The sequence below is a fragment of the Pongo abelii genome, chromosome 12 (genome assembly GCF_028885655.2).
Source record: "Pongo abelii isolate AG06213 chromosome 12, NHGRI_mPonAbe1-v2.0_pri, whole genome shotgun sequence".
NCBI classification, from domain to species: domain Eukaryota; kingdom Metazoa; phylum Chordata; class Mammalia; order Primates; family Hominidae; genus Pongo; species Pongo abelii.
In genome coordinates, this window is record NC_071997.2 from 38,865,183 (window position 1) to 38,892,482 (window position 27,300).

The 27,300-nt window shown below is 37.0% G+C and overlaps 1 protein-coding gene and 1 long non-coding RNA gene across 12 annotated transcripts in view; one reads left to right on the plus strand and one right to left on the minus strand.

The window, feature by feature from the left end:
• Nucleotides 1-27,300, plus strand: part of GCC2 (GRIP and coiled-coil domain containing 2) — a 63,040-nt gene that overhangs the window by 14,569 nt on the left and 21,171 nt on the right. For 7 of the 11 annotated variants that reach the window (XR_008522270.2, XM_063713542.1, XM_054547874.2 and 4 more), the window contains 13 exons: nt 8,832-8,936; nt 9,504-11,972; nt 12,689-12,761; nt 15,381-15,481; nt 15,598-15,696; nt 21,453-21,572; nt 22,040-22,204; nt 22,860-22,964; nt 23,946-24,108; nt 24,573-24,673; nt 24,769-24,846; nt 25,439-25,588; nt 26,630-26,751. Coding sequence is in view for 10 of the 11 variants with exons in the window: in XM_063713542.1 (XP_063569612.1) it covers nt 8,832-8,936; nt 9,504-11,972; nt 12,689-12,761; nt 15,381-15,481; nt 15,598-15,696; nt 21,453-21,572; nt 22,040-22,204; nt 22,860-22,964; nt 23,946-24,108; nt 24,573-24,673; nt 24,769-24,846; nt 25,439-25,588; nt 26,630-26,751 (3,851 nt within the window). In the remaining variant the exon portion in view is untranslated. The remainder of the gene's footprint in view (nt 1-8,831; nt 8,937-9,503; nt 11,973-12,688; nt 12,762-15,380; nt 15,482-15,597; nt 15,697-21,452; nt 21,573-22,039; nt 22,205-22,859; nt 22,965-23,945; nt 24,109-24,572; nt 24,674-24,768; nt 24,847-25,438; nt 25,589-26,629; nt 26,752-27,300) is intronic. The other 4 variants (XM_063713544.1, XM_054547875.2, XM_054547873.2 and 1 more) reach the window with 1 other exon arrangement.
• On the minus strand, nt 92-21,410 carry LOC129057642 (uncharacterized). The gene is made up of 3 exons (XR_008522272.2): nt 21,315-21,410; nt 20,063-20,120; nt 92-4,725 (listed from the first exon to the last, which is right to left on the minus strand). It is a non-coding gene; the product is annotated as an uncharacterized LOC129057642 (long non-coding RNA).

The window sequence follows — 27,300 nt, forward strand, 5'->3', positions numbered from 1 at the left end:
TTTACCTTGATATCTGTGCATCTGGTGTAATAGTCACTTTTTCCAGTTTTTTTAATTTACTTTTGTAGGGAAGAACTTTTTCCTGAAGATGTATCTTTAGTATTGCTTGGGTAGAGCACAGTGGCTTTGATTCTAGGTGGGTGCAGTAGCGTAGGATCAGTATGACTTATTTGGCTGTAAACAGCATCAGTGGTGTCTGTGATTTCATCAGTGACTTAGGGTGCAGTTGTTAGTGGAGGCTGTGGTACAGTTTTGCTGGGGCCTGGAATGCCAAGTAGGCCAGTCTTCAGGTCGCAGTGGTGGCAGTTGTGGATTGAGCATGGCTGTCCCTGGGCCCCAAAGTGTGTCTGCTGGCACCAGTGTTAGCAGGCCAATTCTTGAGCCTCCAGGTAGCTTGATCAGGTGCTGGGAATGGCAGCAGTAGGCCAGGCTGTTGGGTGGGTTCTTGAACCCCTGGGCAGTGGATGTAGCATGGGAAATGGCAACAGCAGTGGTGGGACAACCCTCTGGGGCCTAACTGATCAGCATTGGTTTTGGCAGTGACTGTCATTTGTTGATTGGGCCAGTCTCCATATCCACAGGTGGTGCATGGCAATGAGTGCCAGCTGTGGTGGTAGCAGCAGGTTAAGTGGGCCCTATCTCAGGCACCAGGTTGAGTGCGCAGGTGCCACTGGTAATGGACTGGGCTGGACAATACCTAGTCCCCTGGACATTGCTCTCAGGTACTGGTAGGGCCTGGAGCCAGAACAGGCTGTGTGCCCTTAGGTTCCTCGGTGGTGCGTAAAGATGCCGGCTGTGGTTTATAAGGGTAGGGTGGGTGTCCCAGGCCACCAGCGGAATGTTCAGGTGGAGACAGCAGCATGTTGTGTCGCTGCTACTGACGAGAGTGAAGTTGCTTCCCCTGGGAGCAGCCATAGGTAGGCAGCATCACCTGTGCCTCAACCCACAGCGGTCTTTAGCCACAGCAGCTGCAGGCAGTGGAATTTGTCCTCAGGGTTCATGAGAATGCTCAGCCACCCCTCTGCATGGTTAGAAGGGGCAAGATTGCTACCCGTGCTGCCACCTCAGCCCAGGTTGCCGGGCAAGACATAATCCAGTGGAGTGGAGGCCATGGCACTGCGCTGCCACTCTTCAAAACTCAGGGGCTTGTGGGGACAGCGTGAGCTCTCTGGAGCAATGCCTTCATGCGGCTTTCAGGAAACTCCCTATGTGAGTCTTGGGACCCACAGGGGTCAAGGGACCCTTCTATGGCTAGGATTGTAGAAGTCTGCAACAGGAATGTGGACAGCTGAGAGTCTCTCCTTTAGCCTTTCTGAGCATTGGGGAATTTCTCTCTTCTCCCAGCTAACTGTAGCTGAGCAGGCTGCCTTGCTTCCTTCTCTTTCCTTATGTTTTAGGCCATTTTTGCATTGCTATGAAGAAATACCAGAGGTCTATGGGAAAAATGGAAGGATGGAAGGAAAGAGGGAAGGAGGGAGACGGGAGGGATGGAGACCTGAGACTGGGTAATTAATAAGAAAAGAGGTTTAATTGGTTCATCATTCTGCAGGCTGTTCAGGAAGCATAGTTTTGGCATCTGCTTGGCTTCTAGGGAGGCCTCCGGGAGCTTTTATTTATGGCAGAAGGCAAAGGGGAAGCAGGCACGTCACATGGCGAAAGCAGGAGCAAGTGAGAGAGCACTGTGGGAAGAGGTGCCACACACTTTTAAACAACCAAATCTTGTGAGCTCAGAGTGAGAGCTCACTTTTCACCAAGGGAATGGCCCAAGCCATTCGTGAGGAATCCACCCCCATGATCCAAACACCTCCCACCAGACCCCACCACCAACATTGGGGATTACATTTCAACATGAGATTTGGGTGGGGACAAATTTCCAAACTATATCACCTTAAGATGTTTTCTGTCACTTCTCTGTTGAATTTGTGTTCTCTCTTGGATGATCTATATGTATGTAATTATCTACTCACTATTTTGGTTCATAGTGGAGGAGGTAAGTAAGAAATGCCTCTAATCAGCCACCTTTTGAAGCCCTCTCCTAACCTTGATCTCAGAGTATTGATTTTTTAAAAACTTTTTATTTCAATAGCTTTTGGGGTACAAGAGGTTTTTTGTTACATGGATGAATTATATAGTGATGAAGTCTGAGATTTTAGTGCACCCATCACCAGAGTAGTGAACATTATACCTACTGTGTAGTTTTTTATCCCTAGCTCCCCTTCCACCCTCCCTCTTTTGAGTCTCTAACGTCCATTATATCACTCTGTATGGCTTTGCGTACTCATAGCTTAGCTCCCACTTATAAGTGGGAATATATATGGTTTTTGGTTTTACTTCACTTAGAATAATGGCCTCTAGCTCCATCCAAGTTGCCTAAAAAGACATTATTTCATCCCTTTTTGTGGCTGAGTAGTATTCCATGGTGTATATGTGCCACATTTCCTTTATCCACTCATTAGTCAGTGGGAACTCAGGTTGGTTCCACATCTTTGCAATGGTGAATTGTGCCACCATAAACGTGTGTGCAAGTGTAGTCACATAATGACTTATTTTCTTATCATTTTGGATTGCTGGATTGAGTGATAGATCTATGTTTAGCTCTTTAAGGTATCTCCATACTGTTTTCCATAGAAGTTATACTAATTTTCATTCCCACCAGCGGTGTATAAGTGTTCCCTTTTCCCCACATCCACGCAAACATCCGTTGTTTTTTGACTTTTTTTGAAACGTAATCTCTCTCTGTCGCCCAGACCGGGGTGCAGTGGCACAATCTCGGCTCACTGCAACCTCTGCTTCCCAGGTTCAAGCTATTCTCCCTCAGTCTCCTGAGTAGCTGGGATTAAGGTGGTATCTCACTGTGGCTTTGAGTTGCATTTCCCTGATGATTATGATGTTGAGCATTTTTTAATGTTTGTTGGCCATTTTTATATATCCTTTTCAGAAATGTCTATTCATGTCCTTTGCCCACTTTTTAATAGGATTATTTGGGGTTTTTTATTGCTGATTTGTTGAGTCCTTGTAGATTCTGGATACTAGTCCTTTGTCAGATGCGTAGTTTGCAAATATTTTCTTCCATTCTGTGAGTGGTCTCTACTCTGTTGATTATTTATTTTGCTGTGCAGAAGCTAATTAAAAAGTTTAGTTTTTATTTCAGTAGCTTTTGGGGTATAAGCAATTAAACCAAAAAGTTTAATTGGGTCCCATTTGTTTGTTTTTGTTTTTGTTACATTTGCTTTTGAGGTATGAGTCATGAATTCTCTCCTAGGCCAGGTTATTGATTTAATATTAAAACATGTTATCCTGACCACTCAAGTCTCAGAAGGTAACAATTTAAGAAAATTATTTTGGGAGTGATGTTAACAGGTGTTCATCCGTTACTCAACTGCTACAAGTAAGTTCTCTATTTTAGAAAACTCATATAGCAATATAATAATATGTTCTCTACATTTCTGGAAAACTGAAAAGGCTTTCTTGCTAAGTTATATCACTTTTTTGGGAAAGTACACTGGAAAAACCTATAGCTTATAATAGAAACTTTTATGTTCTTTATATAACATGTTAAAATGTATGTCCTTACAAGTTTAAATTATGACTAAAACTTCTGGTAGACATCTTCTATTGCATTAGAATACAATCTTAATTTCATTGCAAACCTCACATGTTTGACTTTTAAAGAAGGACTAAGGAACCATATTTCTCATGTCAAAATTTGAGGTGCACAGTATTACGGTTAATATTTATGCTGCTTCTAAATGCAAGAAGCATGAAAAAATTGCATGTTAAGATACTTGAATTTCTAGTCCATATCACTGTTAATAATTTCTCTTTTAAGCTGAAATCAAATTTGTATTTCCTAAGAAATAGCGTCCATTCTGTGCTTCTCATCTTTAAGGTTTTTTTTAATAGTTGTTTGCATTTAGCCTGTATATATAGATCTCCTAAAATTAATTTATTTAGACTTCTGATACTTACCAATCAGAAGTTTATATTGCAATACTTACATATAATGTGAAAAAACTAATTTTAAAATTCAGGTTGTTTTAACCAAAGTCATATGCACATAATTTTTATGCTAAATTCTAAATAACTTATAATACCCAATAACTTCTGAAAATTATCTCTGTATTTCTAAATAATACGCCTATACTGCTGTTATTTGATTTATCAGTTCTAAAACTTCCTGTTACAACAGATGAAAATCTAGCTGTCTTTCACCAGCCCTTCTACTTTCCAAATGATCAAACAGATTAAATAATCTTTGTTTTATCTTTATTCCTGGTACCTGTCTTCTGTCTTCCTGTACTTTTGGGCAAGCTTTTTGTGATGATCCTATGAACCTCTACACTGCTTACTTGTATTGGCCCCCTCTTCTTGGCTAGGTCACATGTCATTCACTCTCTGGGTTAACCGTCTCATTTTGGTAGAGCACATTCTTCTGTAACTTCCTAAGAATGAATACATGTAGGTAAATTTTTGTATTGTTTTGTATTTAAATATTCCTTTATTCTGCTCTCATGTTTGAATGATAGCTGTAACTTGATATAGAACTCTGAATTTTTCTACATCTGTTTTGTTTTTGTTTTCTTAAATAATAAAGTTTTTAAATTAGTATTATTTCATCTAAGAAGTTTAGACATAGCAGTTCTCAGGCTGGTGCAGTCTTCCAGTGATGTCATCAGGACCCAGACACTCTTCATCCCTGTGCTCCTGCATCCTCATCCTGTTGATCTGAAAAATCAGGGGTTTTAGATTTTAGCTTTTATACTGTCTGTAGAAGAGGCAGGCAAGAAAGAATGTGTTGATTATGGAACTTGAAGGAGATAGTCTATAGAGTATGCCACAAAACTTTCTAGAATGCTCATCTAGATTTATATTTGCAATAGAGTTTTTCCTTTTTCTCAATAGAGTTTTTCCTTTTGTCTAAGAAGAAATGTCATTCACTTTTAATTTTTCCATCATTGTATTAAAATTTCTATTTGATGTTAAGTATTTCATTTCAAAGAGCACATTCTTGATATATGAATATTCTTTTTTCATCTTATTTAAAGATTCAACAAGTTCTATAATCTTTATGAGCTAATAAATTTATGCTGTCTTGGAATTTACTTCTGCCTCCTTTGCATTGTCTCTATTTCCTTCCAATTTAATTATTTGTGATATAATCACATGTGAACCCCCACAAAAGCTAGGATCTTTAAAATAATAGACATCTTACAGTGTAATCCTCACCCCCTTGCTACTCCACCCCCCCTAGTTTCCCACACCCCAGGAAACCATGATCCTAAGTCCCATGTTCATCATTCCTTTTCCTTTTATAAAGTTTTATTGCATTTATAAGTATCATTTTATAATTTTTTTCATTTTAGTTTTTAACTTCACTAAAAAGGTATCATGTTGTTTGTAATGTATTAGGACTTTTTGCACTTAATATTTTTCTAAAGTTCATCTGTATCATTGCATTGCCACCATGCTGCTATAGAGTATGACATTGTATTACAATAACACAGTTCATTCATGAACTAGACTGTTAATGGATGTTGGGGTTGTGCCAAGATTTATGTGATGTACATCTCCTTTATAAATGTGCAAAGGATTCTTAATAAGTAAATGGGTGGAATCTTTGCATCAAAAGTTACATGAAGATTCAACCTCAGGAGATAGTGCCAGACCACTATTAAGTATTTGAAATAACTTCTACCAGCAATATACAAGGGATGCTATGGAACCATATCGTCTCCAGCACTAGGTATTGTCATACATTTTTATTTTTGCCAATCAAATAGGTGTAAAATGATAGATCATGTGGTCTGGATTGGGAGTATTCTTTTTGTGTATAACATCCATTTTCTTCTTTTTTTTTTTTTTTTTTTTTTTTAAGATGGAGTCTTGCTCTGTCGCCAGGCTGGAGTGCAGTGGCACGATCTCAGCTTACTGCAACCTCTGCCTTCCAGGTTCAAGCGATTCCTCTGCCCCAGCCTCCCAAATAGCTGGGATTACAGGCACATGCCACCACGCCCAGCTAATTTTTTTTATTTTAATAGAGACGGGATTTCACCATGTTGGCCAAGACAGTCTTGATCTCTTGACCTCGTGATCCGCCCACCTCAGCCTCCCAAAGTGCTGGGATTACAGACATCAGCCACCACCCCCGGCCAACATCCATTTTCTTAATGGGCCAATGGGTTTCTTACTGGTTTGTAGAATTTTTTTAAATACGTATTTGTTGTTATTTTTGTTGTTTGTGTGGTAAATATCTTCTCCCAGCTTACGGTTTCTTTTTTATTTATTTATTTATTTATTTTTTGAGACGGAGTCTCACTCTGTCACCCAGGCTGGAGTGCAGTGGGGCGATCCCGGCTCATTGCAAGCTCCACTTCCCAGGTTCACGCCATTCTCCTGCCTCAGCCTCCTGAGTAGCTGGGACTACAGGCGCCCACCACCACACCTGATTAATTTTTTGTATTTTTAGTAGAGATGGAGTTTCACTGTGTTAGCCAGGATGGTCTCGATCTCCTGATCTCGTGATCTGCCTGCCTCGAACTCCCAAAGTGCTGGGATTACAGGCATGAGCTACCTGCACCTGGCCAGCTTATGGTTTCTTGAGTTTAAAGCTGTGTTTTTGACATTTAAATCTTAATCCATCTGGAGTTTATTTGTTTATAATATGGTATGAAGTCTTTTTTAATATCAATAACTATTTTTCAACCTTAATTATTGAATAGTCTTTCTCCATTAATCTAATATGGTTAAAAATATGTTTGTGTTTGTCTGAACTTTTTTTCTATTCCATTGGTTGTCTGTGCCTTTGCCGATACTATATTGTCTTTATTATTTTTCTATAGCCTTATAGTAAATCATGGTATCTAGGAGAGTAAGTCCTCTCTTTGTTCTCTTCAAAAGTATCCTGGCTATTCTTGGCTTTTTACTTTCCTATAAACGTTTAGAATCTTGTCATATTCCTTGAAAAACTTCATTGCGATTAATTGGAACTGCGTGGAATCTGTAGTTTTATAATTTCCCCTGTGGAACACCTTCACACATCTTTTGGTAAAGTTTTTTCTAGACTCTTGATATTCTTTGATACCATTGTAAATGCTGTCTTGTTTGTAATTATATTTTCTAAATATTTGCTACTAGTTTCCAAAAATGGAACTGACTTTGTATATTAATCCTATATCTACTTTGTGAAACTCTGTTGTTTCTAATTACCTATAGATTCTTCTAGATTTTTTATATAAAGTCATACCATCTGAAAAACCATTTCTTTTTGAATCTTTATGCCTCATGTCTTATTTTTTTATTTATTTTTGAGACAGAGCCTCGCCTGTTGCCTAGGCTCAAACATTGATCCTCCCACTTCCATCTCCCAAAATGTTGGGATTGCAGGCATGAGCCACCACTCCTGGCCACCTCCTGTCCTTTTAAAGCTTTATTTTACAGGCTGGGGTATTTAATACAATGTTGATTAGCAATAGTGATAGTGTACTAATGTTTTATTTAGGATTTTTGCATTTAGATTTGTCATAAAATGGATCTTTGATTTTTCCTTTCTGTAAGTACTTGGATATTGGTTTAAAGTTACGCTGATTTTATAGAATAACTTGGGGATTATTCTTGCTTTTTATTTTGTCTGAACGAGTTTGTATGAAATTGGGATGATCTGTCTCTTCCTTGAAAATTTGATAGAACTCACCTTAAAAACCATCCATTCCTCCTGTTTTCTTTGGTGGACAATTTTTAACTATTTGATTTTTAAATATAGTATTATGCTTTTTAAATTTTTTGTGAGTCAGTAAAGCTTTATTTTTATAAAGGAATTGTTATATATAAATATAAATTATATTCATAAAGGAATTGTTATCCATTTCCATTGAGTTTTCATTATTATTGACAGTTATTCATAATAATTTTCTTTTTCTTTTTTTTTTTTTGGACACATAGTCTTGCTCTGTCACCCAGGCTGGAGTAAAGTGGAGCGATCTTGGCTCGCTGCAACCCCCACCTCCTGGGTTCAAGCAATTCTCCTGCCTTAGCCTCCGGGGTAGCTGGGACTACAGGCACCCACCACCACACCCAGCTAATTTTCTTTGTATTTTTTAGTAGAGACAGGGTTTCACCATGTTGCCCAGGCTGGTCTTGAACTCCTGACCTCAAGTGATCTGCCCACCTCTGCCTCCCAAAGTGCTAGGATTACAGGCGTGAGCCACCATCCCCGACTTATGTAGATGTGCTTCCTTTTACATTGTATTATTTTTTGGAACTTCTGTCTTTTGATCAGTTTTACTAAAAGGTGTCTATTTTGATAGCTGTGTTAAAAGGGCTGACTCTTGGCTTATTGATTTTTTTTTCCATCTCATTAATTTCCTCTTTAATTTCTGCAGAGAATAACCTGTCTCTGAGGGAGGAAGGACATAGATTATTTCTTACTTACTCTCTGACTGGTCCCTATTCAGATTTTTGACCAATCCCCAATTTTTGAGCCCCACACATGACACCTCCCTCAGCAATATCTGTTGCCTCCAATTCTGGGCATTTCAGTTCTGCAGAATATTTGCCAGGTTCTCATATGTGTTTCCTTGTGCAAGTCCTTAGGTTATAGCTTTCTTCCTGCTTCTAATTCAGTTTATCCTCCTCCGTAATTCAGTTTTCCAAAAATGTGTTGAAATTTCTCTTATCCTTATATCTTTTCTCCTTTTCTCTTTGCTCAATGTGTTCTACCTTTTAAAATCTCTTATTCTCACTTCAGTGTGTTTTGAAAAGGTCAGGAGATAATTACTCATGTGGTCAATCCACCATTTTTTAACTCCGGGCAAATAAATCTTGTTCTAAAATAGGCATTAACTGAACGTCTGGATGCTATTCTTCTGGAAAAAGCAGAGACTGAGCAACAGTGTCTTTCTCTGAAAAAGGAAAATATAAAAATGAAGCAAGAGGTTGAGGTAAGTCAATATTTTAGTGTTCTTTTCTTTTTTATTAACTTATATAGTGTAGTCATTAATTTTAGAGGTAAGGCTTTAAAAAGCATCTAATCTGATTAATATTTTATAATATAAACAAAGAAACCGAGATTGAAATTTTAAAAGAAAAATAACTGAATCACCTAACTATACAGCAACAGAGGTGACATTTACTTGTTGCATTATCTTTTTTATAGCTATAATGCCATTCTTTAATAAAAGCAAAAAAAAGTAAGTTGATTTTCACACATGACTGAATACCATTATCTCTTTAGTTCTACGATATTCAGAGGCATTTCTTGCCTATTTCTTGCCTATTAGATCTGGGCTAATTTGAGTAATAGATTTAATATTGTAGATATATATTGTCATACTTTAGATAGGCAGCACCTAAGGAGAGTTATTGGAATATCAGTATCATGTTTCTCCAAATACATTTCTGCTCATTTACTTTTCTCTCTACTTAGCTTGTGGCTAATATTTTTCCTAAGGTCAGAGGCTTCTTTTGTCTTACTTAAATAATTTATGTGTGCTTATTTTTTGTAATAGGATTCTGTAACTAAGGTGGGAGATGCACATAAGGAGTTGGAACAATCACATATAAACTATGTGAAAGAAATTGAAAATTTGAAAAATGAGTTGATGGCAGTACATTCCAAATACAGTGAAGACAAAGCTAACTTACAAAAGGCACTGGAAGAAGCAATGAATACGCAATTAGAACTTTCAGAACAACTTAAATTTCAGAACAACTCTGACGATAATGTTAAAAAACTACAAGAAGAGATTGAGAAAATTAGGCCAGCCTTTGAGGAGCAAATTTTATATCTGCAAAAGCAATTAGACGCTACCACTGATGAAAAGAAGGAAACAGTTACTCAACTCCAAAATATCATTGAGGCTAATTCTCAGCATTACCAAAAAAATATTAATAGTTTGCAGGAAGAGCTTTTACAGTTGAAAGCTATACACCAAAAAGAGGTGAAAGAATTGATGTGCCAGATTGAAGCATCAGCTAAGGAACATGAAGCAGAGATAAATAAGTTGAACGAGCTAAAAGAGAACTTAGTAAAACAATGTGAGGCAAGTGAAAAGAACATCCAGGAGAAATATGAATGTGAGTTAGAAAATTTAAGGAAAGCCACCTCAAATGCAAACCAAGACAATCAGATGTGTTCTGTTCTCTTACAAGAAAATACATTTGTAGAACAAGCAGTAAATGAAAAAGTCAAACACTTAGAAGATACCTTAAAAGAACTTGAATCTCAACATAGTATCTTAAAAGATGAGGTAACTTATATGAATAATCTTAAGTTAAAACTTGAAATGGATGCTCAGCATATAAAGGATGAGTTTTTTCATGAACGGGAAGACTTAGAGTTTAAAATTAATGAATTATTACTAGCTAAAGAAGAACAGGGCTGTGTAATTGAAAAATTAAAATCTGAGCTGGCAGGTTTAAATAAACAGTTTTGCTGTACTGTAGAACAGAATAACAAAGAAGTACAGAGTCTTAAGGAACAACATCAAAAAGAAATATCAGAACTAAATGAGACATTTTTGTCAGATTCAGAAAAAGAAAAATTAACATTAATGTTTGAAATACAGGGTCTTAAGGAACAGTGTGAAAACCTACAGCAAGAAAAGCAAGAAGCAATTTTAAATTATGAGAGTTTACGAGAGATTATGGAAATTTTACAAACAGAACTGGGGGAATCTGCTGGAAAAATAAGTCAAGAGTTTGAATCAATGAAGCAACAACAAGCATCTGATGTTCATGAACTGCAGCAGAAGCTCAGAACTGCTTTTACTGAAAAAGATGCCCTTCTCGAAACTGTGAATCGCCTCCAGGGAGAAAATGAAAAGTTACTATCTCAACAAGAATTGGTACCAGAACTTGAAAAAACCATAAAGAACCTTCAAGAAAAGAATGGAGTATACTTACTTAGTCTCAGTCAAAGAGATACCATGTTAAAAGAATTAGAAGCAAAGATAAATTCTCTTACTGAGGAAAAAGATGATTTTATAAGTAAACTGAAAAATTCCCGTGAAGAAATGGATAATTTCCATAAGAAATGTGAAAGGGAAGAAAGATTGATTCTTGAACTTGGGAAGAAAGTAGAGCAAACAACCCAGTACAACAGTGAACTAGAACAAAAGGTAAATGAATTAACAGGAGGACTAGAGGAGACTTTAAAAGAAAAGGATCAAAATGACCAAAAACTGGAAAAACTTATGGTTCAAATGAAAGTTCTCTCTGAAGACAAAGAAGTATTGTCAGCTGAAGTGAAGTCTCTTTATGAGGAAAACAATAAACTCAGTTCAGAAAAAAAACAGTTGAGTAGGGATTTGGAAGTTTTTTTGTCTCAAAAAGATGTTATCCTTAAAGAACATACTACTGAATTAGAAAAGAAACTTCAGTTAATGGTTGAAGAGCGAGATAATTTAAATAAACTGCTTGAAAATGAGCAAGTTCAGAAGTTATTTGTCAAAACTCAGTTGTATGGTTTTCTTAAAGAAATGGGGTCAGAAGTTTCAGAAGACAGTAAAGAGAAAGATGTTGTTAATGTCCTACAGGCAGTTGGTGAATCCTTGGCAAAAATAAATGAGGAAAAATGCAACCTGGCTTTTCAACGCAATGAAAAACTATTAGAGTTAGAAAAAGAGATTAAGTGCCTTCAAGAAGGGAGTGTAGTTCAGTGTGAAGAACTTAAGTCTTTATTGAGAGACTATGAGCAAGAGAAAGTTCTCTTAAGGAAAGAGTTAGAAGAAATACAGTCAGAAAAAGAGGCCCTGCAGTCTGATCTTCTAGAAATGAAGAATGCTAATGAAAAAACAAGGCTTGAAAATCAGAATCTTTTAATTCAAGTTGAAGAAGTATCTCAAACATGTAGCAAAAGTGAAATCCATAATGAAAAAGAAAAATGTTTTGTAAAGGAACATGAAAACCTAAAGCCACTACTAGAACAAAAAGAATCAGAATTACGAGATATGAGAGCAGAGTTGATACTATTAAAGGTACCATTCATTTGAATTCTATTGTTTTAAATAAATTCTTAGTTCAACTCTAAAATATATACGTTAAACATTTTTACACCTTGACATCAAAAGTAAATTTTTACCATTTAAGCTCAAGTGGCAACTTTCTGAAAAGTGCATTAGACATTTCCATGTTGTATGTCCAGTTTATTACATTTATTTTTGGGGAGTTTTAGATAATTTTAAAATCTCGAGTTTATAGAAGATTAAATGATTAGGGGTTTAAATGTCGTGGTCAGAAGTTTATTAGTCGCTAGCAAAACAACTAAACATGAAAAAACTTGAGTTTCATTCTGGTGTGATATGCTTAGTTATTTTGTGTAAAGAACACTTTTAAGCAAGAGAGTGAGCTGTGATGATATTGCTAAAATTTTAGGGTTTTCCTTAAATATTAAAGATTAAAAATGGTTTAATCTTTTCCTTATTACACATGTATTTAATGTATCAGGTTGTTTATCTTGGCCTTGGTTACTACTTTTTTTTTTTTAATAGTAAATGCCATATGCATAGTAAGGTCAGTATTAATTTTCTGGTCTAACAAGGGAAAATCTGTTGACCAAATTGCTTTTTGTAGGAATTCTCATTGATAATGATTTCCTTACGCTTAACATGATGGCCAGTTCATTATGGAAAATGAATTCTGATTCTGGTTTTTGTTTTGTTTTGTGTTTTTTTTTTCCCCCTGTAAAATCTAGGATTCCTTAGCGAAATCACCTTCTGTAAAAAATGATCCTCTGTCTTCAGTAAAAGAGTTGGAAGAAAAAATAGGTAACTATGGTTTTGCAGATGTTGTCACAATTAATTAGACAGATTCTTGTTAATGTTAGAACAGATTTGGAAATATAGTAGCCAAATAACGAGTTGTTAAAAACACAGTTCGTAGCTGTCTTTTCCTCGAGCTCACATTCTTGCCCCTCTAACACCTGTTTGCCCTCTCTTTCAAAAGTGTTACTTTCTGTTGTTTAACCCAAGCAAGATTGGTGTGATTTATAAATGGCTTCCTGATTTATTTTGGATTTTTCATTCATTTAGCAAACTTTATTTAAATGCCCAACTATTATAGACACTGGCGATAGAAAAGTGGTTGAGGTACAGACCATGCGCTCAAAGATCTTACTGTTCTTTGAGGTGTGGACAAGATACAGTACTAACAGCATAGGAACTTAACACTGTTTTGAGTTAAGAAAAGCAGCATAGAATAGGGTTTTCAGCCGAGTCTTGAAGAATGAGAAAGTTTACACAGGAAGAAAGGTATTCTAGGAAGAAGGAAGAGCAGGTGCTTGTAGGTTGACATACAGCGTACATCAAGGCACATACTAGGAAGTTCCTTGAGACGTAGAAGCCTGATCATAAACACACTAGTATGATTGATATGCAGAGGAGTTAGGACTTTATCTTATCCATTTACTCCTCACAGTAACGTTATAGGATAGCTCTTTTATTCCCATATAAGAATCAGGAAACGAAGACTTAGAAGTATGTAATGTGCCAATGATCCCTGAATTTAGTGCCCTATTAGATTAGGGTAAGGGAAGTTGAAGAGTTTAGAATGACTCCCAGTTGTCTATAATGGGTGATTGGGATGTTCAGTTTTAGAAGTAAGTTTAAATACCAGTCCAAGTAGAGATGTTAGAATGCTATGCAAATCTGTAGTTAAGGGGAGAGAGCTAAGCTAGAGATAAATACTTGTAGTTAAAAGAGTGGGCATTAAAAGCCAGGAGAGGCCGAGTGCGGTGGCTCACGCCTGTAATCCCAACACTTTGGGAGGCCTAAGCGGGCGGATCACGAGGTCAGGAGATTGAGACAATCCTGGCTAACACGGTGAAACCGCGTCTCTACTAAAAATAAAAAAAAAAAAATTAGCCGGGCGTTGTGGCAGGCGCCTGTAGTCACAGCTACTCGGGAGGCTGAGGTAGGAAAATGGCATGAACCCGGGAAGCAGAGCTCGCAGTGAGCCGAGATCACGCCACTGCACTCCAGCCTGGGCGACAGAGCGAGACTCCGTCTCAAAAAAAAAAAAAAAAAAGTAAAGCCGGGAGATTGAAATTACTAAGGGAGTATAGCCAAAAGATGGAGACCAGAGACAGTTCTCCATTCATGTAAAGATAGAGAAGATAGAGACAACACAAGAAATTGAGAAGGAACAGCTAATAAGGTAGGAAAACCTGGAACATAAAATGTCTTGAAAGCTAAGGCAAGTGACGTGGAAGTGAAAGAAGTGCTTCAAGAGGGAAAAAGCCATTGCTAGTGCTGCTGATGTATCAAATAAGATGAGTACTGAGAACTGACCACTGCCTTAAGCAACATAGAGGTCAGTGTCCATGACATGCTGGAACCAGAGCTTCGTTGCAGTTGATTCTAGAAAAAAATGGGGGAGGCAATGTTTGAGAGCATATATAGACAACTCTTTTCAAGGGATTTGCTATAGGGGAAAAAAAAGCGATGGGACAAAACTAGAGGGACCGTGTGGTTTAATTTTTTTATTTTAGAGGGGCAGTGTGGTTTAATTTTATGAGAAGAATAACAGCATGTTGGAGATGTTCACCTGTCCCCTACCCTCTTTAACTGCTTTCACTATTTGTTCCTGGCCTTAATTTCTTGATGATAATTTTTCTTGTTGCATGTTTATAAAATATTGGGAAAAAATCGACTAGAAAGGGGAAAATTATTGCTGCAGAAGAAGGAGGGAGAATTGTTGCTCTGATGCTTGAGTAGGTAATGAGACATAGGATGAAATGCAGATGTGGAACAATTGGCCTTTGCTCCACACACAGACACTTCACTATGGCAGCCAGAGGGAAGGCACGGGTGCAAGTAAATTAATAGGCCAGGACAGAAATTCAGATCATAATTGAATTTTTAGAAACAAATACCAAGAAGTGCTGAACTCAGGAGTTCAAGCTAAAGAAGTTAACAGAGAGATCAGTATTGGATAGGTAAAACATATTACAGGTTTAGTTGTGAAAATCAGACCCACCAGCCAAGAGGAGGAGTGCACCTATGGAGCATAAATGTTGATCTGCATCTGATACCTCCGATACTTGATCCTAATTTGCACACTATCACCTAAAGTCCTAGCATACCTGCATTTCCAGGAAATCTAATGAGAAAGAAGTCCTGAAAGCCTCTAATTCCTAGAAACATATGAAACGGCTAGAAAAAAGTAGACTATTTTGGAGGATTAAAGACAATGGAAACTTTTTACATTGTTTGCCTCACATAATGAATAAAATTCCACTTTAAAAAATGATATTACTGTTTTTACTGCTTATTTTAATATCAAATTACCAATTTTGTGCTCCCAAATAATCTAGGGCTAAAATAAGCAAGTAATTTGAATTTTTTCCTTTTGAGTTCGTATGTAATCCATTTATTTTCTATTTTTAGAAAATCTGGAAAAAGAATGCAAAGAAAAGGAGGAGAAAACAAATAAGATAAAATTAGTTGCCGTAAAGGCAAAGAAAGAACTAGATTCCAGCAGAAAAGAGGTGAGCTGACTTTAAAAATGTAAGATTCAGGAGTCTTACACTTCTAAAAATCAAGAGTTTTTCTATCCATTAAAAAAAAACAAAAACCTCTTTAATTTTACTTGTGTTTAAAACAGACCCAGACTGTAAAGGAAGAACTTGAATCTCTTCGATTAGAAAAGGACCAGTTATCTGCTTCCATGAGAGATCTCATTCAAGGAGCAGAAAGCTATAAGGTAAAAATAGTCATTTTAATAACAAGTTATAAAAGTTGTAATCATAACTTCAAAGTTAAGAAATGTAGTAGAAATGTAAAACTATTGTCCACAAAACAATCACCTTGTATTTTTTAGTAAATCTTTATTCTGTTTTGGGGTGCAATGTAATAGAATCCTAATACCAAGATTTTAAAGTGGTTAAGCTTTAAATAGTGGCTTGCTTTTTCTTTTGATGAAGTCTCGCTCTGTCGCCCAGGCTGGAGTGCAGTGGCTCAATCTTGGCTCACTGCACCCTCTGCCCCCAGGTTCCAGCAATTCTCCTGCCACAGGCTCCCGAGTAGCTTGGACTACAGGTGCGTGCCACCATGCCTGGCTAATTTTTGTATTTTTAGTAAAGACGGGGTTTCACCATGCTGGCCAGGCTGGTCTTGAACTCCTACCTCGTGATCCACCTGTCTCGGCCTCCCAAAGTGCTAGGATTGCAGGCATGCGCCACCACACCTGGCCTAAATAGTGCCTTTAAATTGTTGTTTATAAAAGTAAAATTTTGTTTTGGGATTTCCTAATAAAATCAGTAACAAAAAGATAACCTATTCCTACTGTGATTATTTAATGTTGTTCTGGCCAAATGAATAAACCTGAAGCTTAAACAAGGTGAAGCATTGTTATTTGGAGGCAATATGCTTGTTTACCTTAGTAACATGATAATGTATTATTAAAAAGATAAGAATTAAAAATTAAAGTACAACAAAATCACCGAATGTAAGATAAACATCACTACATTTCTTCAGGTATTCATTCAGCAAATGTTATATGGCAGACTGAGTTCTGAGTTCTGGGGCAGGTTGGAGGTCAACCAAATAGACTGAGTTCCTATCCTCTTAGGACTTAAAACAATCCCAATGGCAATAACAGGCAAACATACAAAAATACAAGATACATACTGTGTAGAAAAGTAAGGTGGGTAGGGAGAAGAGAGTGAGTGGTAATCAGGCAGGATTTGATGAAAAAAAAAAAAAAATCCCACAGCAGCCATAAAATCCAATCTTAGGAAGCACTTAAATGAGAAGTTTTGGCACTTAATGAAGAAAACTGCAAAACTTATATAGGATGACTATTATTTGAACTGTCAGTTCTCAGATTGGTTTATAAATTCTAAGACAAATTCGTTAAAAATTGTAGTTTTTTTTTGGCTGGATCTTGAGAGAATTCTAAGTTTTAAGTAAAAAACTAGCAAGAGTAGCTAAATTTTTTGTAAATGAAAAGAAAAAAGTGACATCCTACTCAAAGAGACGCTAAAACTTATCACAGAGTTACAGTAATGTGGTAGAATTCTGATGCAAGAATGGTACAGATTAATGTAGCAGAAGAGATAGATACTTCCGCATAACAACAAACGGGTGCCAGGCTCTCTTCTAAGCACTTTACATATCTCAATACACTTAATTCTCAAAACAACCCCCAAGTATATTAGCATCAACACTTTACAAGTGAGGACTCTGAGGCGTAAATAGATGAAGGAACTCAAAGTCACAGACTCAGATTTCTTAAGAAACCTCAGGGTCACAGAACAAGTAACAGAGCAGAGCTAAAATTTTAATTCAGGGAGTCTCGTTCCAGATCTATTGTTTCATCAACTAAGCTATACCATCTCAGTAAAGTTTGAAACAGAAACCAATGAAGAAAGAAATTCCTTCTAAGGAATTAGGTTTTTATTTCACTCCACATACCAAAATGTATTCTGGATTGGTTAAAAAATTTTGTGAAAAATATTTTTTGAAAACCTGGAATGAAGTACTTGATCTTTTTTTTAACTGACTTCTGGATACAAAAGACTTTTTCAAACTTTAGATACTAAATTTAGGCCAGGTGCAGTTGCTCACGCCTGTAATTCTAGCACTTTGAGAGGCCAAGGTGGGTGAGTCACTTGAGGCCAGGAGTTTGAGATCAGCCTGGCCAACACAGCGAAACCCTGTCTCTACAAAATATACAAAATTTAGCTGGGCATGGTGGCACACACACTCATGGTGACTGTAGTCCTAGCTACTCGGATGGCCGAGGCACGAGAATCACTTGAACCTGGAAGGTGGCAGTGGCAGTGAGCGGAGATTGTACCACTGCACCCTTACCTAAAGTATTTTAACAAATTACAAAGGAAAAGATTGATAGATTTAACTACTTGAAATTGATATGTCTGGTCTACCTCTGGAAGAAATTAATAGATTATAGGGTCTCTTAAAATGTAAAGAAGCAAGTTCCTCATGTAACTTGCTCTTATGAAGAAGCCCATATATAAATTTTAAATGGGTTTTTTAATAGATTTATAAGATCTTTATAAGCATACCAATTCTTGTCATGTATAAATTTAAATTTTCAAATTTCATTACCATATTTTCATATGTAATATAAACTTACGTATAAAAATGTGACAGGATTTAAGGTAGAACCAGAGGTGCTGAAATGTTTAAGAATGTTGATCACTTTTAAAAACACATATACCTATGCTCTATTAGGTTCTTCAGGATGCATCATTATAAAGATACTGAGTAATTTTTGGAGTTTGTTAATTTGGCTAGTTTTTTCAGTGTTCATATCACATGTAATAACTTGTATCGGTTTATTAAAAGATCTGAACACACAGGAGTCCTAGAGGGACAATAATTTGTAATTATTCAGATGTTTAGAAGTGTCTACCCTGCGTAAGGAAAGTAGACTCTTGTATGCATGGCATTCGTTTTTGTTCCAAGACTCCCCTTAGGAATAATACTTGATTAAAATCAGAATTTCCCAAAGGGAGCCATTATTTATTATGCCTTGGCATAGCAATTCAGTTTTTACAGCTATTGACAGCAATTGGAACCAGAATGAGTAAAAATGAAGAAGGCCAGATAGAGACTAAGAGGATAAATATCTCTGATTTCTAGAGGAGCCTACCCAAATACTAAACAAGCACAGAATCTTCTTTCTATGGAAAAGAAAAGACCCTAGTGATACCTCAACCCTGTATGCATGTGTGCCAAGAAGTAGCAAACTCAGATAAATAAACATAGAAAAACATACTTTGGGAGGCCATAGCTTGAGGATTGCCTGAGGTCAGGAGTTCGAGACCAGTCTGGCCACATGGGGAAACCCCATCTCTCCCAAAAAATACAAAAAAATTAGCTGGACGTGGTGGCTGAGGCAGGAGAATTGCTTGAACCAGGGAGGTGGAGGTTGCAGTGAGCTGAGATCGCGCCACTGCACTCCAGCCTAGCGACAGAGCGAGACAACGTCTCAAAAAAAAGAAAACATAAGCCAGATTCTAGATTCCCAACTCTTGTCTTCTGCCACTGAAATCACTAAATGGACAGACTATAAAATCAAAATTCAGATTGTAATAGTCAGCCACCAGTTGAGTCAAATAATTGACCATATGTAAATGAGAATTAGAAACAAAAGTGCGTTAGTCAAGGATCCGATCTGGGAAGCAAGAGCCGGGCATGGTGGCTCACACCTGTTATCCTAGCACTTTGGGAGACCTAGGCAGGCAGATTGCCTGAGCTCAGGAGTTTGAGACCAGCCTGGCCAACATCGCGAAACCCTGTCTCTACTAAAACCGCAAATATTAGTTGGCTGTAGTGGCACACACCTATAGTCCCAGCTACTTGGGAGGTGGAGGGAGGAGAATCGCTTGAACCCAGGAGAGAGGTTACAGTGAGCTGAGGTTGCACCACTGCACTCCAGCCTGGGCGACAGAGCAAGACCCCGTCTCAAAAAAAAGATTTCGCAAGCACGATCCAAAAGAGCATAAATGCCACACAAGACCCAGCAGAGGCCGGGCTCAGTGGCTCATGCCTGTAATTCCAACACTTTGGGAGGCTTGAGGCATGCGGATCACCTGAGGTCAATTCAAGACCAGCCTGGCCAACACGGTGAAACCCTGTCTCTACTAAAAATACAAAAATTAGCCAGTTGTGGTGACACATGCCTGTAATCCCAACTACCCCGGAGGCTGAGGCAGGAGAATCATTGGAACCCGGGAGGCGAAGGCTGCAGTGAGCCAAGATCGCGCCACTGCACTCCAGCCTGGCGACAGAGCGAGACTCCATCTTAAAAAAAAAAAAACCACCAGAGAAGCCTGCGGAGGTGAGCCAAGGACACAAGAGGTCCAGGTCCACAGGAAAGCCACTGCCAGGCTTCACAGTCCTCTTGGTTAATGTCGTTTCTCTTTTACGCATAATATCTCAGTGGAACTTCCAAATATAAACTTTGCAAGAAAACATAAACAGTGTGCTAGCAATAAAACCACAATTAGATACCACCTCACATCAGTCAGGATGGCTACTATTAAAATGTCAAAAAAAAACAGGTGCTGGTAAGGTTGCAGAGAAAAAGGAACACTTACACTTTTGGTGGGAGTGTAAATTAGTTCAGCCGTTGTGGAAAACAGATTCCTCAAAGACCTAAAAACAGAAATACCATTTGACCCAGCAATCCCGTTACTGGGTATATACCCAAAGGAATGTAAGTCATTGTGTCATAAAGCCACATGTACGTGTATGTTCTCTGCAGCACTATTCATGATAGCAAAGACGTGGAATCAACCGAAGGGCCTGTCAGTGGTAGACTGGATAAAGAAAATTGGTATATATACACCATGGAATACTACACAGCCATAAAAAAATATGAGATTATGTCCTTTGCAGGGACATGTATGAAGCTGGAAGCCACTATCCTTAGCAAACTAATGCAGGAACGGAAAACTAAATACCACATGTTCTCATTTATAAGTGGGAGCTAAATGATGAGAACACATGGACACATACAGACGAGCAACAGACACTGGGGCCTAACAGAAGGTGGAGGGGTAGGAGGAGGGAGAGGATCAGGAAAAACAAGTAATGGGTACTAGGCTTAGTACTTGGATGGGGAAATAATCTGTTCAACAAACCCCTGTGACACAAGTTTGCCTACATAACAAACCTGCACATGTACCCCTGAACTTAAAAGTTAAAAAAATTTTTTAAAACACCATTTTGCTAGTAATTTTGCAGGCACATTTATGGGAAGAAAATAGAAGTTTTCCAGAAACAAAGGCAAAAACAGGATTTATAAGGAAGGAGAGAGAGAGAAAAACATAAGGAATTACATGCAATCTCGAAACTGAATCTCATTTACATATTTTGGTGGATAACCTAATTAGCTTGTGTGTGGCAAAAAAGTCTGATCATTCTGTCCTTCAGTAGGCCAACTAGGAATATCAAAGAAAATTCAGTTGGCTTTGGATTCTTCAGGAAATACTGAAAGTGTCACTGCAGAGTGTGAGAGACTAAATCTATGAATGTCTTCCAGTGTTCTTTCATTAGCACCTTTACCTTATATTAGGTCAGGCCTGGAATATTTCTCTCATCAGAATTCTTCAGGTGGAGTTAGGTATCCAGTTTAAACTTTTTATCCTCTATCCTTAAATTGTGTTTATTAAACGTTTTATCTATCCTTAAATTGTGGTTACATTTCAGAAGTTCGTTTTTGTTAATGAGTAGAATATTTAACCTTGGAGCTATTATATTGTTTATATTTAAAATTTTCTTCTCCTTTCATATGTTTCCCCCACCCTCCAATACTAAAAGTTACCCAAAATATGCTAATTTTATTACCTAATGCCAGTTAGGTATTCTGTTCAACTTGGGTAAATATTTTAAGCCTCCAGAATGGACTCATGAATCTTAAGGTGGCTTGATGATGAAGTCTGATGCATAATAATATGCCAAAGTTAAATCCTTCTTTTATTGAAGAATCTTTTATTAGAATATGAAAAGCAGTCAGAGCAACTGGATGTGGAAAAAGAACGTGCTGATAATTTTGAGCATCATATTGAAGACCTTACAAGACAATTAAGAAATTCGACTTTGCAGGTAATTTTTTAATAAATCCAAAAATGAAAACTATAACAGGTATATTTTAATCTCAATACTTTTTGCATAAAAAATTAAATATAGTCGGAAACAGAATTTATTCCCCCCCCACTTCACCTTCCTTCCCACTTAGGAGAGAAGAATAAGACGAAACAGCTAGCAACTATCTTGCTTATTATTCTAATCTCAGTTCCCCTAGAGAATTGTTTGTTTGTTTGGGGGTTTGTTTGTTTTTCATTTCTGCTCTTTGCTCTGCCAGTGCAACCTGATCTCTTGTAAGGTTTACCATATTAGTATTTCAATGACAGATTTTAAAACTGATTCTTAATATTATCGTTCTGTAGCATGGACTTGGAAATCTTCATTTGTCACACTATGCCAATATTCTCATTAATGTACCTGTTCATTCTTCCTCTGCTGTATATGTTTTCTGCATGTTTATAGTAATGAATCATTTGTCATTTCAGTGTGAAAAAATAAATTCTGATAATGAAGATCTCCTGGCTCGTATTGAGACACTACAGTCTAATGCCAAATTATTAGAAGTACAGATTTTAGAAGTCCAGAGAGCCAAAGCAATGGTAGACAAAGAATTAGAAGCTGAAAAACTTCAGAAAGAACAGAAGATAAAGGTAAAAACAATCCTGTGAGATTGATTCACATATATATGATGCATTTACCAAAATATTATTTAAATGAAGGGAAGACTTAATAAAGAGTAGCATTTATGAATACAGCAGAGTTCATTAATTCCTTAATACCAACCATAAATTTGAGAATTCATGCTGTGATTTGGGGGTGTATACATTTTAAACATTGAAATATTACCAAACTTTCTGTATTTTAGCATGTCAGATTTATTTTATTTATTTATTTTTATTTTTATTTTTTATTTATTTATTTATTTATTTATTTATTTTGAGACGGAGTCTCGCTCTGTCGCCCAGGCTGGAGTGCAGTGGCGCAATCTCAGCTCACTGCAAGCTCCACCTCCCGGGTTCACACCATTCTCCTGCCTCAGCCTCCCGAGTAGCTGCGATTACAGGCAGTCACCACCATGCCCAGCTAATTTTTCGTGTGTGTTTTTAGTGGAGATGGGGTTTCACTGTGTTAGCCAGGATGGTCTCAATCTCCTGACCTTGTGATCCACCCGCCTCAGCCTCCCAAAGTGCTGGGATTACAGGTGTGAGACACCACGCCAGGCTGTCAGATTTATTTTAAAGCCCCTTAAAAATACCTTTTTAATATTGGTTGGGTTGTGTGGGTTGTTTTTATTTTTAATTTCAGGAACATGCCACTACTGTAAATGAACTTGAAGAACTTCAGGTACAACTTCAAAAGGAAAAGAAACAGCTTCAGAAAACCATGCAAGAATTAGAGCTGGTTAAAAAGGTAAAATAAAACACTAGAATGAAAACTGATGTAATGTTCACATTGTTCTGTTTTGTTGTTCTATTTGTTCTGTTCTCTCTGCGGTCTCACTCTGTGGCCCAGGCTGGAGTGCAGTGGCATGATCTCGGCTCACTGCAACCTCCGCCTCCCGAGTTCAAGCAATTCTTGTGCCTCAGCCTCCCAAGTAGCCGAGATTCCACGCATGCGTCACCACACCCGGCTAATTTTTTGTATTTTTGGTAGAGATGGAGTTTCACCAATTTGGTTAGGCTCGTCTGGAACTCCTGACCTCAAATGATCCACCCATCTCAGCCTGTCAGAGTGCTGGGATTACAGGTGTGAGCCACCGCACTCAGCCTGCATTGGTAAACTATTCTATACATGTTGAAAAGAAGTATTTTAGAATGTTACTTGTGGTGCTAAAATAATGCTTTATAAATTATTTGCTCAAAAAATTGAAAATTTAACTTAATTCTCTAAGTACCAGTCCTTTCAGAAGAATCTAGGCTCCTGATTTACAAGATTTTGGTTTGACATTTCATTTTGTATACATGATTGTTGTATGACACATTAAGATTTAATTAATGTCAAAGCTTGAAATTTGTATTATACTTAAAACTTTGGCTGACTTTACTCCTTCAAAGATGAGGCTAAAAAGAAATGTACTATAAGAGCCACTTGACATAATAGTATTTTATAAATAAGAGCTCCGCAAGCTACAACTGTCAGTTGTAGTTAGTTATAATGAAATAAAATGAAACTAAGGAAGTTGGGTTAAACTACTAGAAAATATTTTGTGAAATTAAAACTAGAAAATATCCAACTCCTCATTTCTTTGTTACAGTGTAAACGATTTCAGTATTACAGAAAAGCACCCATTTATTGCTGTGGCATCATTTTAGCAATTTTACAAATGAAAAAAAAAATTTACAAATGAACTGATCTACTATTGTGTAAATCTTCTACTTATAAAATGTGCAGGATGCCCAACAGACCACATTGATGAATATGGAAATAGCTGATTATGAACGTTTGATGAAAGAGCTAAATCAAAAGTTAACTAATAAAAACAACAAGATAGAAGATTTGGAGCAAGAAATAAAAATTCAAAAACAGAAACAAGAAACCCTACAAGAAGAAATAAGTGAGTTAAAGAAAATTCACTTTACCTTTTAATTATTTCATCATAACAACTTGATTTGGTGGGGGGCATTACTTGTTTATTTCACCAGTCTTTCACTGTCAGTCGAGTGTTTAACACAATGATAAATGTTACTGGGGACCCAGAATGGGTGTAAAACCATTTGCCATTAAGATGTTTATAGTCCACATTTATTCACTTTAACATTTCTTAAGTACCTTGCTGTTTCCTGGTCTGGGTTAACTAAGATTGTCTATGGGTTGTAATTGTTACAGCCAGGAGATGGGTACAGTAGAGTTTATGGCACTGTTGTTACTACTGTCACATATGTTTGAAGTATTCCATAATAAAAAGCTAAAACAGGCTTAAAGATAAGCCAATACAAAGAAGACAATGTTATTTGTGTATTTAAATTCACTGATAAAAATTGTTACATCTTTTTCTGCTGAAATTATTTCTTCTGCTAGCTTCATTACAGTCTTCAGTACAACAATATGAAGAAAAAAACACCAAAATCAAGCAATTGCTTGTGAAAACCAAAAAGGAACTGGCAGATTCAAAGCAAGCAGTACGTTAATTTTTCAGTTTCGTATTTTAGTACTTATTCATAATTTATTTATGAGTAACATTAAAAAAAATTTAACCAAGATTCTCATTCTGTAGGAAACTGATCACTTAATACTTCAAGCATCTTTAAAAGGTGAGCTGGAGGCAAGCCAGCAGCAAGTAGAAGTCTATAAAGTAAGGGTTTTACTTTTTAAGATAAAAAAAGTTTTTTCATGTAGAAGTGAAGTACCATTTAGAGATTTTATTAATTATCCTATAAGGATATCTAGAAAGATTCCTCAACATTTTGAGGAAGTTACAACAATAAATCAAGTCTGGCATATAACTGGAGTATATTGGTTAGCTGAAGCTAGATTATTTTCACGTATTTGGAAATTCGTAATATACTATAGAATAGTGCAAAATAAAATAAGCCTGCATCTGAACTTAATGATATTGCAGTCACAAGGAACAGTTTATAAAATGATTTTATACGTTTGCTATGTTTGTGTATATTTTTATATATATAATGTCTTGAAGTATTTAAACATTGTATGTTAAATATGTAGTCTGGGATGTTCAGTTTTTTGGATTGATGTTGGTTTAAGAAAAGATAGCTTAGTGAGAAAATGTTCTACTTGTCTCTACTTTTTCAATAATAATACATAAAAATATTTTACTACTTAATTATGCCTTATATGTACTTATGTCTCAAACCTAAAGTTTGTATTTTAAGGAAAACCTCTTTAACTAGTGAAGATAGGATTTGCTAAAGCTAAATTTAAAGATTTACCCCCAGATACAGCTGGCTGAAGTAACCTCAGAGAAGCACAAAATCCACGAGCACCTGAAAACCTCTGCGGAACAGCACCAGCGTACGCTAAGTGCGTACCAGCAGAGAGTGACAGCACTACAGGAAGAGAGCCGTGCTGCCAAGGTGCGTTCTTCAGCCACAGCAAGCCACTGAGATTTTATTATCAGCTAGTCATTGGTTTACTCCAGGGCTGTGCTCTCCCTTTTTAGTATTTTGCTGTTAAGAGCACTTACTAGATTAAGACCTGTTCAGTTAATCTGGGTCTAACCCCAATCCCATGCCAACCCTAATCGTAACTTGGATCACTTTTTTTGCCAAAAGGAAAAACATGATGTTTTTTCCATTTCAACCTTGTTTTGCAATTGATGTGTCACTTATTTATAAAGCTTTTTTTATTAGAAAAATGTTACAGTTCTTAGGGCTAAATGATTATAAAATAACATTTTAATAGCATGGCTGTGGGGGGCCTACTTTCTTGTCATCATCCAAAACAGACACAGTGCAGTGGTTGTGTTAGATGCAGCTCTTATTTAAACAATCATGGCAACACTGTTGTGGGAGTTTACAGATCACTTCAAGAAAGTGGAAGACCTAGAACTTAACACTTAACCACCCTGTTTTGAAAACTGAAGTTCAAATAACTTAATTTCTTTGAGTTAATTTTTCTCAAATTTATAAAAAGAGGAGATATCATAAGAGAAAATGTTTATAAAGTTCCAAAAGTACATAGTGTCACTATAAAATGTATGGTTAGTAAATTAATCTGCCAGGGTAGAAGACATGGTAGAAACGGATCTCTTATCAGAAAATATGTATTATTGAGAGGCCTTTAAAAAGTGTAAGGCCTCCCAACATGAAGACCTGATAAATGTTGGAGACAATGGATATCCTAATTACCCTGATTTGCTTATTACACATTGTATGCATCCATCAAAATATCACATGCACCCCATAAATATGTACAATTATGTATCAATTAAAATTTTTTAAGTGTAAAGCCAACAGAAGTATGCTTTTTAGCAAGGTTAATCAAGAAACCAAAAAGAATGTCAGCTATTTTTCTCACTTTCAAAAACAGGTTTTTATCTCAATTTGTTAATCTCTGAAAGAAAATAGAAGGACCCTGTTACAATAGAAAACGTTTCTCTCTTTTAAATGTTATAGGCAGAACAAGCTACTCTAACCTCTGAATTCGAGAGCTACAAAGTCCGAGTTCATAACGTTCTAAAACAACAGAAAAATAAATCTGTGTCTCAGGCTGAAACTGAGGGCGCTAAACAAGAAAGGTAAAGTCTAAATTAAATATGCAGAGTTTTCCTCCCACAATGCAGGTTCTTCACCAAGTAGATTGAAAATCCTGTTATGATTTTTTTTTTTTTTTTTTTGAGACAGAGTTTCCCTCTTGTTGCCCAAGCTGGAGTGCAGTGGTGCAATCTCAGGTCACTGCCACCTCCGCTTCCTGGGTTCAAGTGATTCTCCTGCTTCAGCCTCCTGAGTAGCTGGGATTATAGGCGTACACCATCATGCCCAGCTAATTTTTGTATTTTTATTAGAGACGGGGTTTCACCATGTTGGCCAGGCTGGTCTCAAACTCCTGACCTCAGATGATCCACCCGCCTCAGCCTCTCAGAGTGCTGGGATTACAGACGTGAGCCACAGCACCCGGCCTAAAATCCTATTATGATTTTTAACTGTGAAATTATGTATATTGTTACCAAAGAGAATAGAATTTCTTGGCTTCACTGTGTCTGCAAACAGTAACAGGGAAACTTCATTACAAAGGACACTGTTGCAAACTCTAAAATTAGATGTTAAAGTGCACAGTGAAGCCAAGA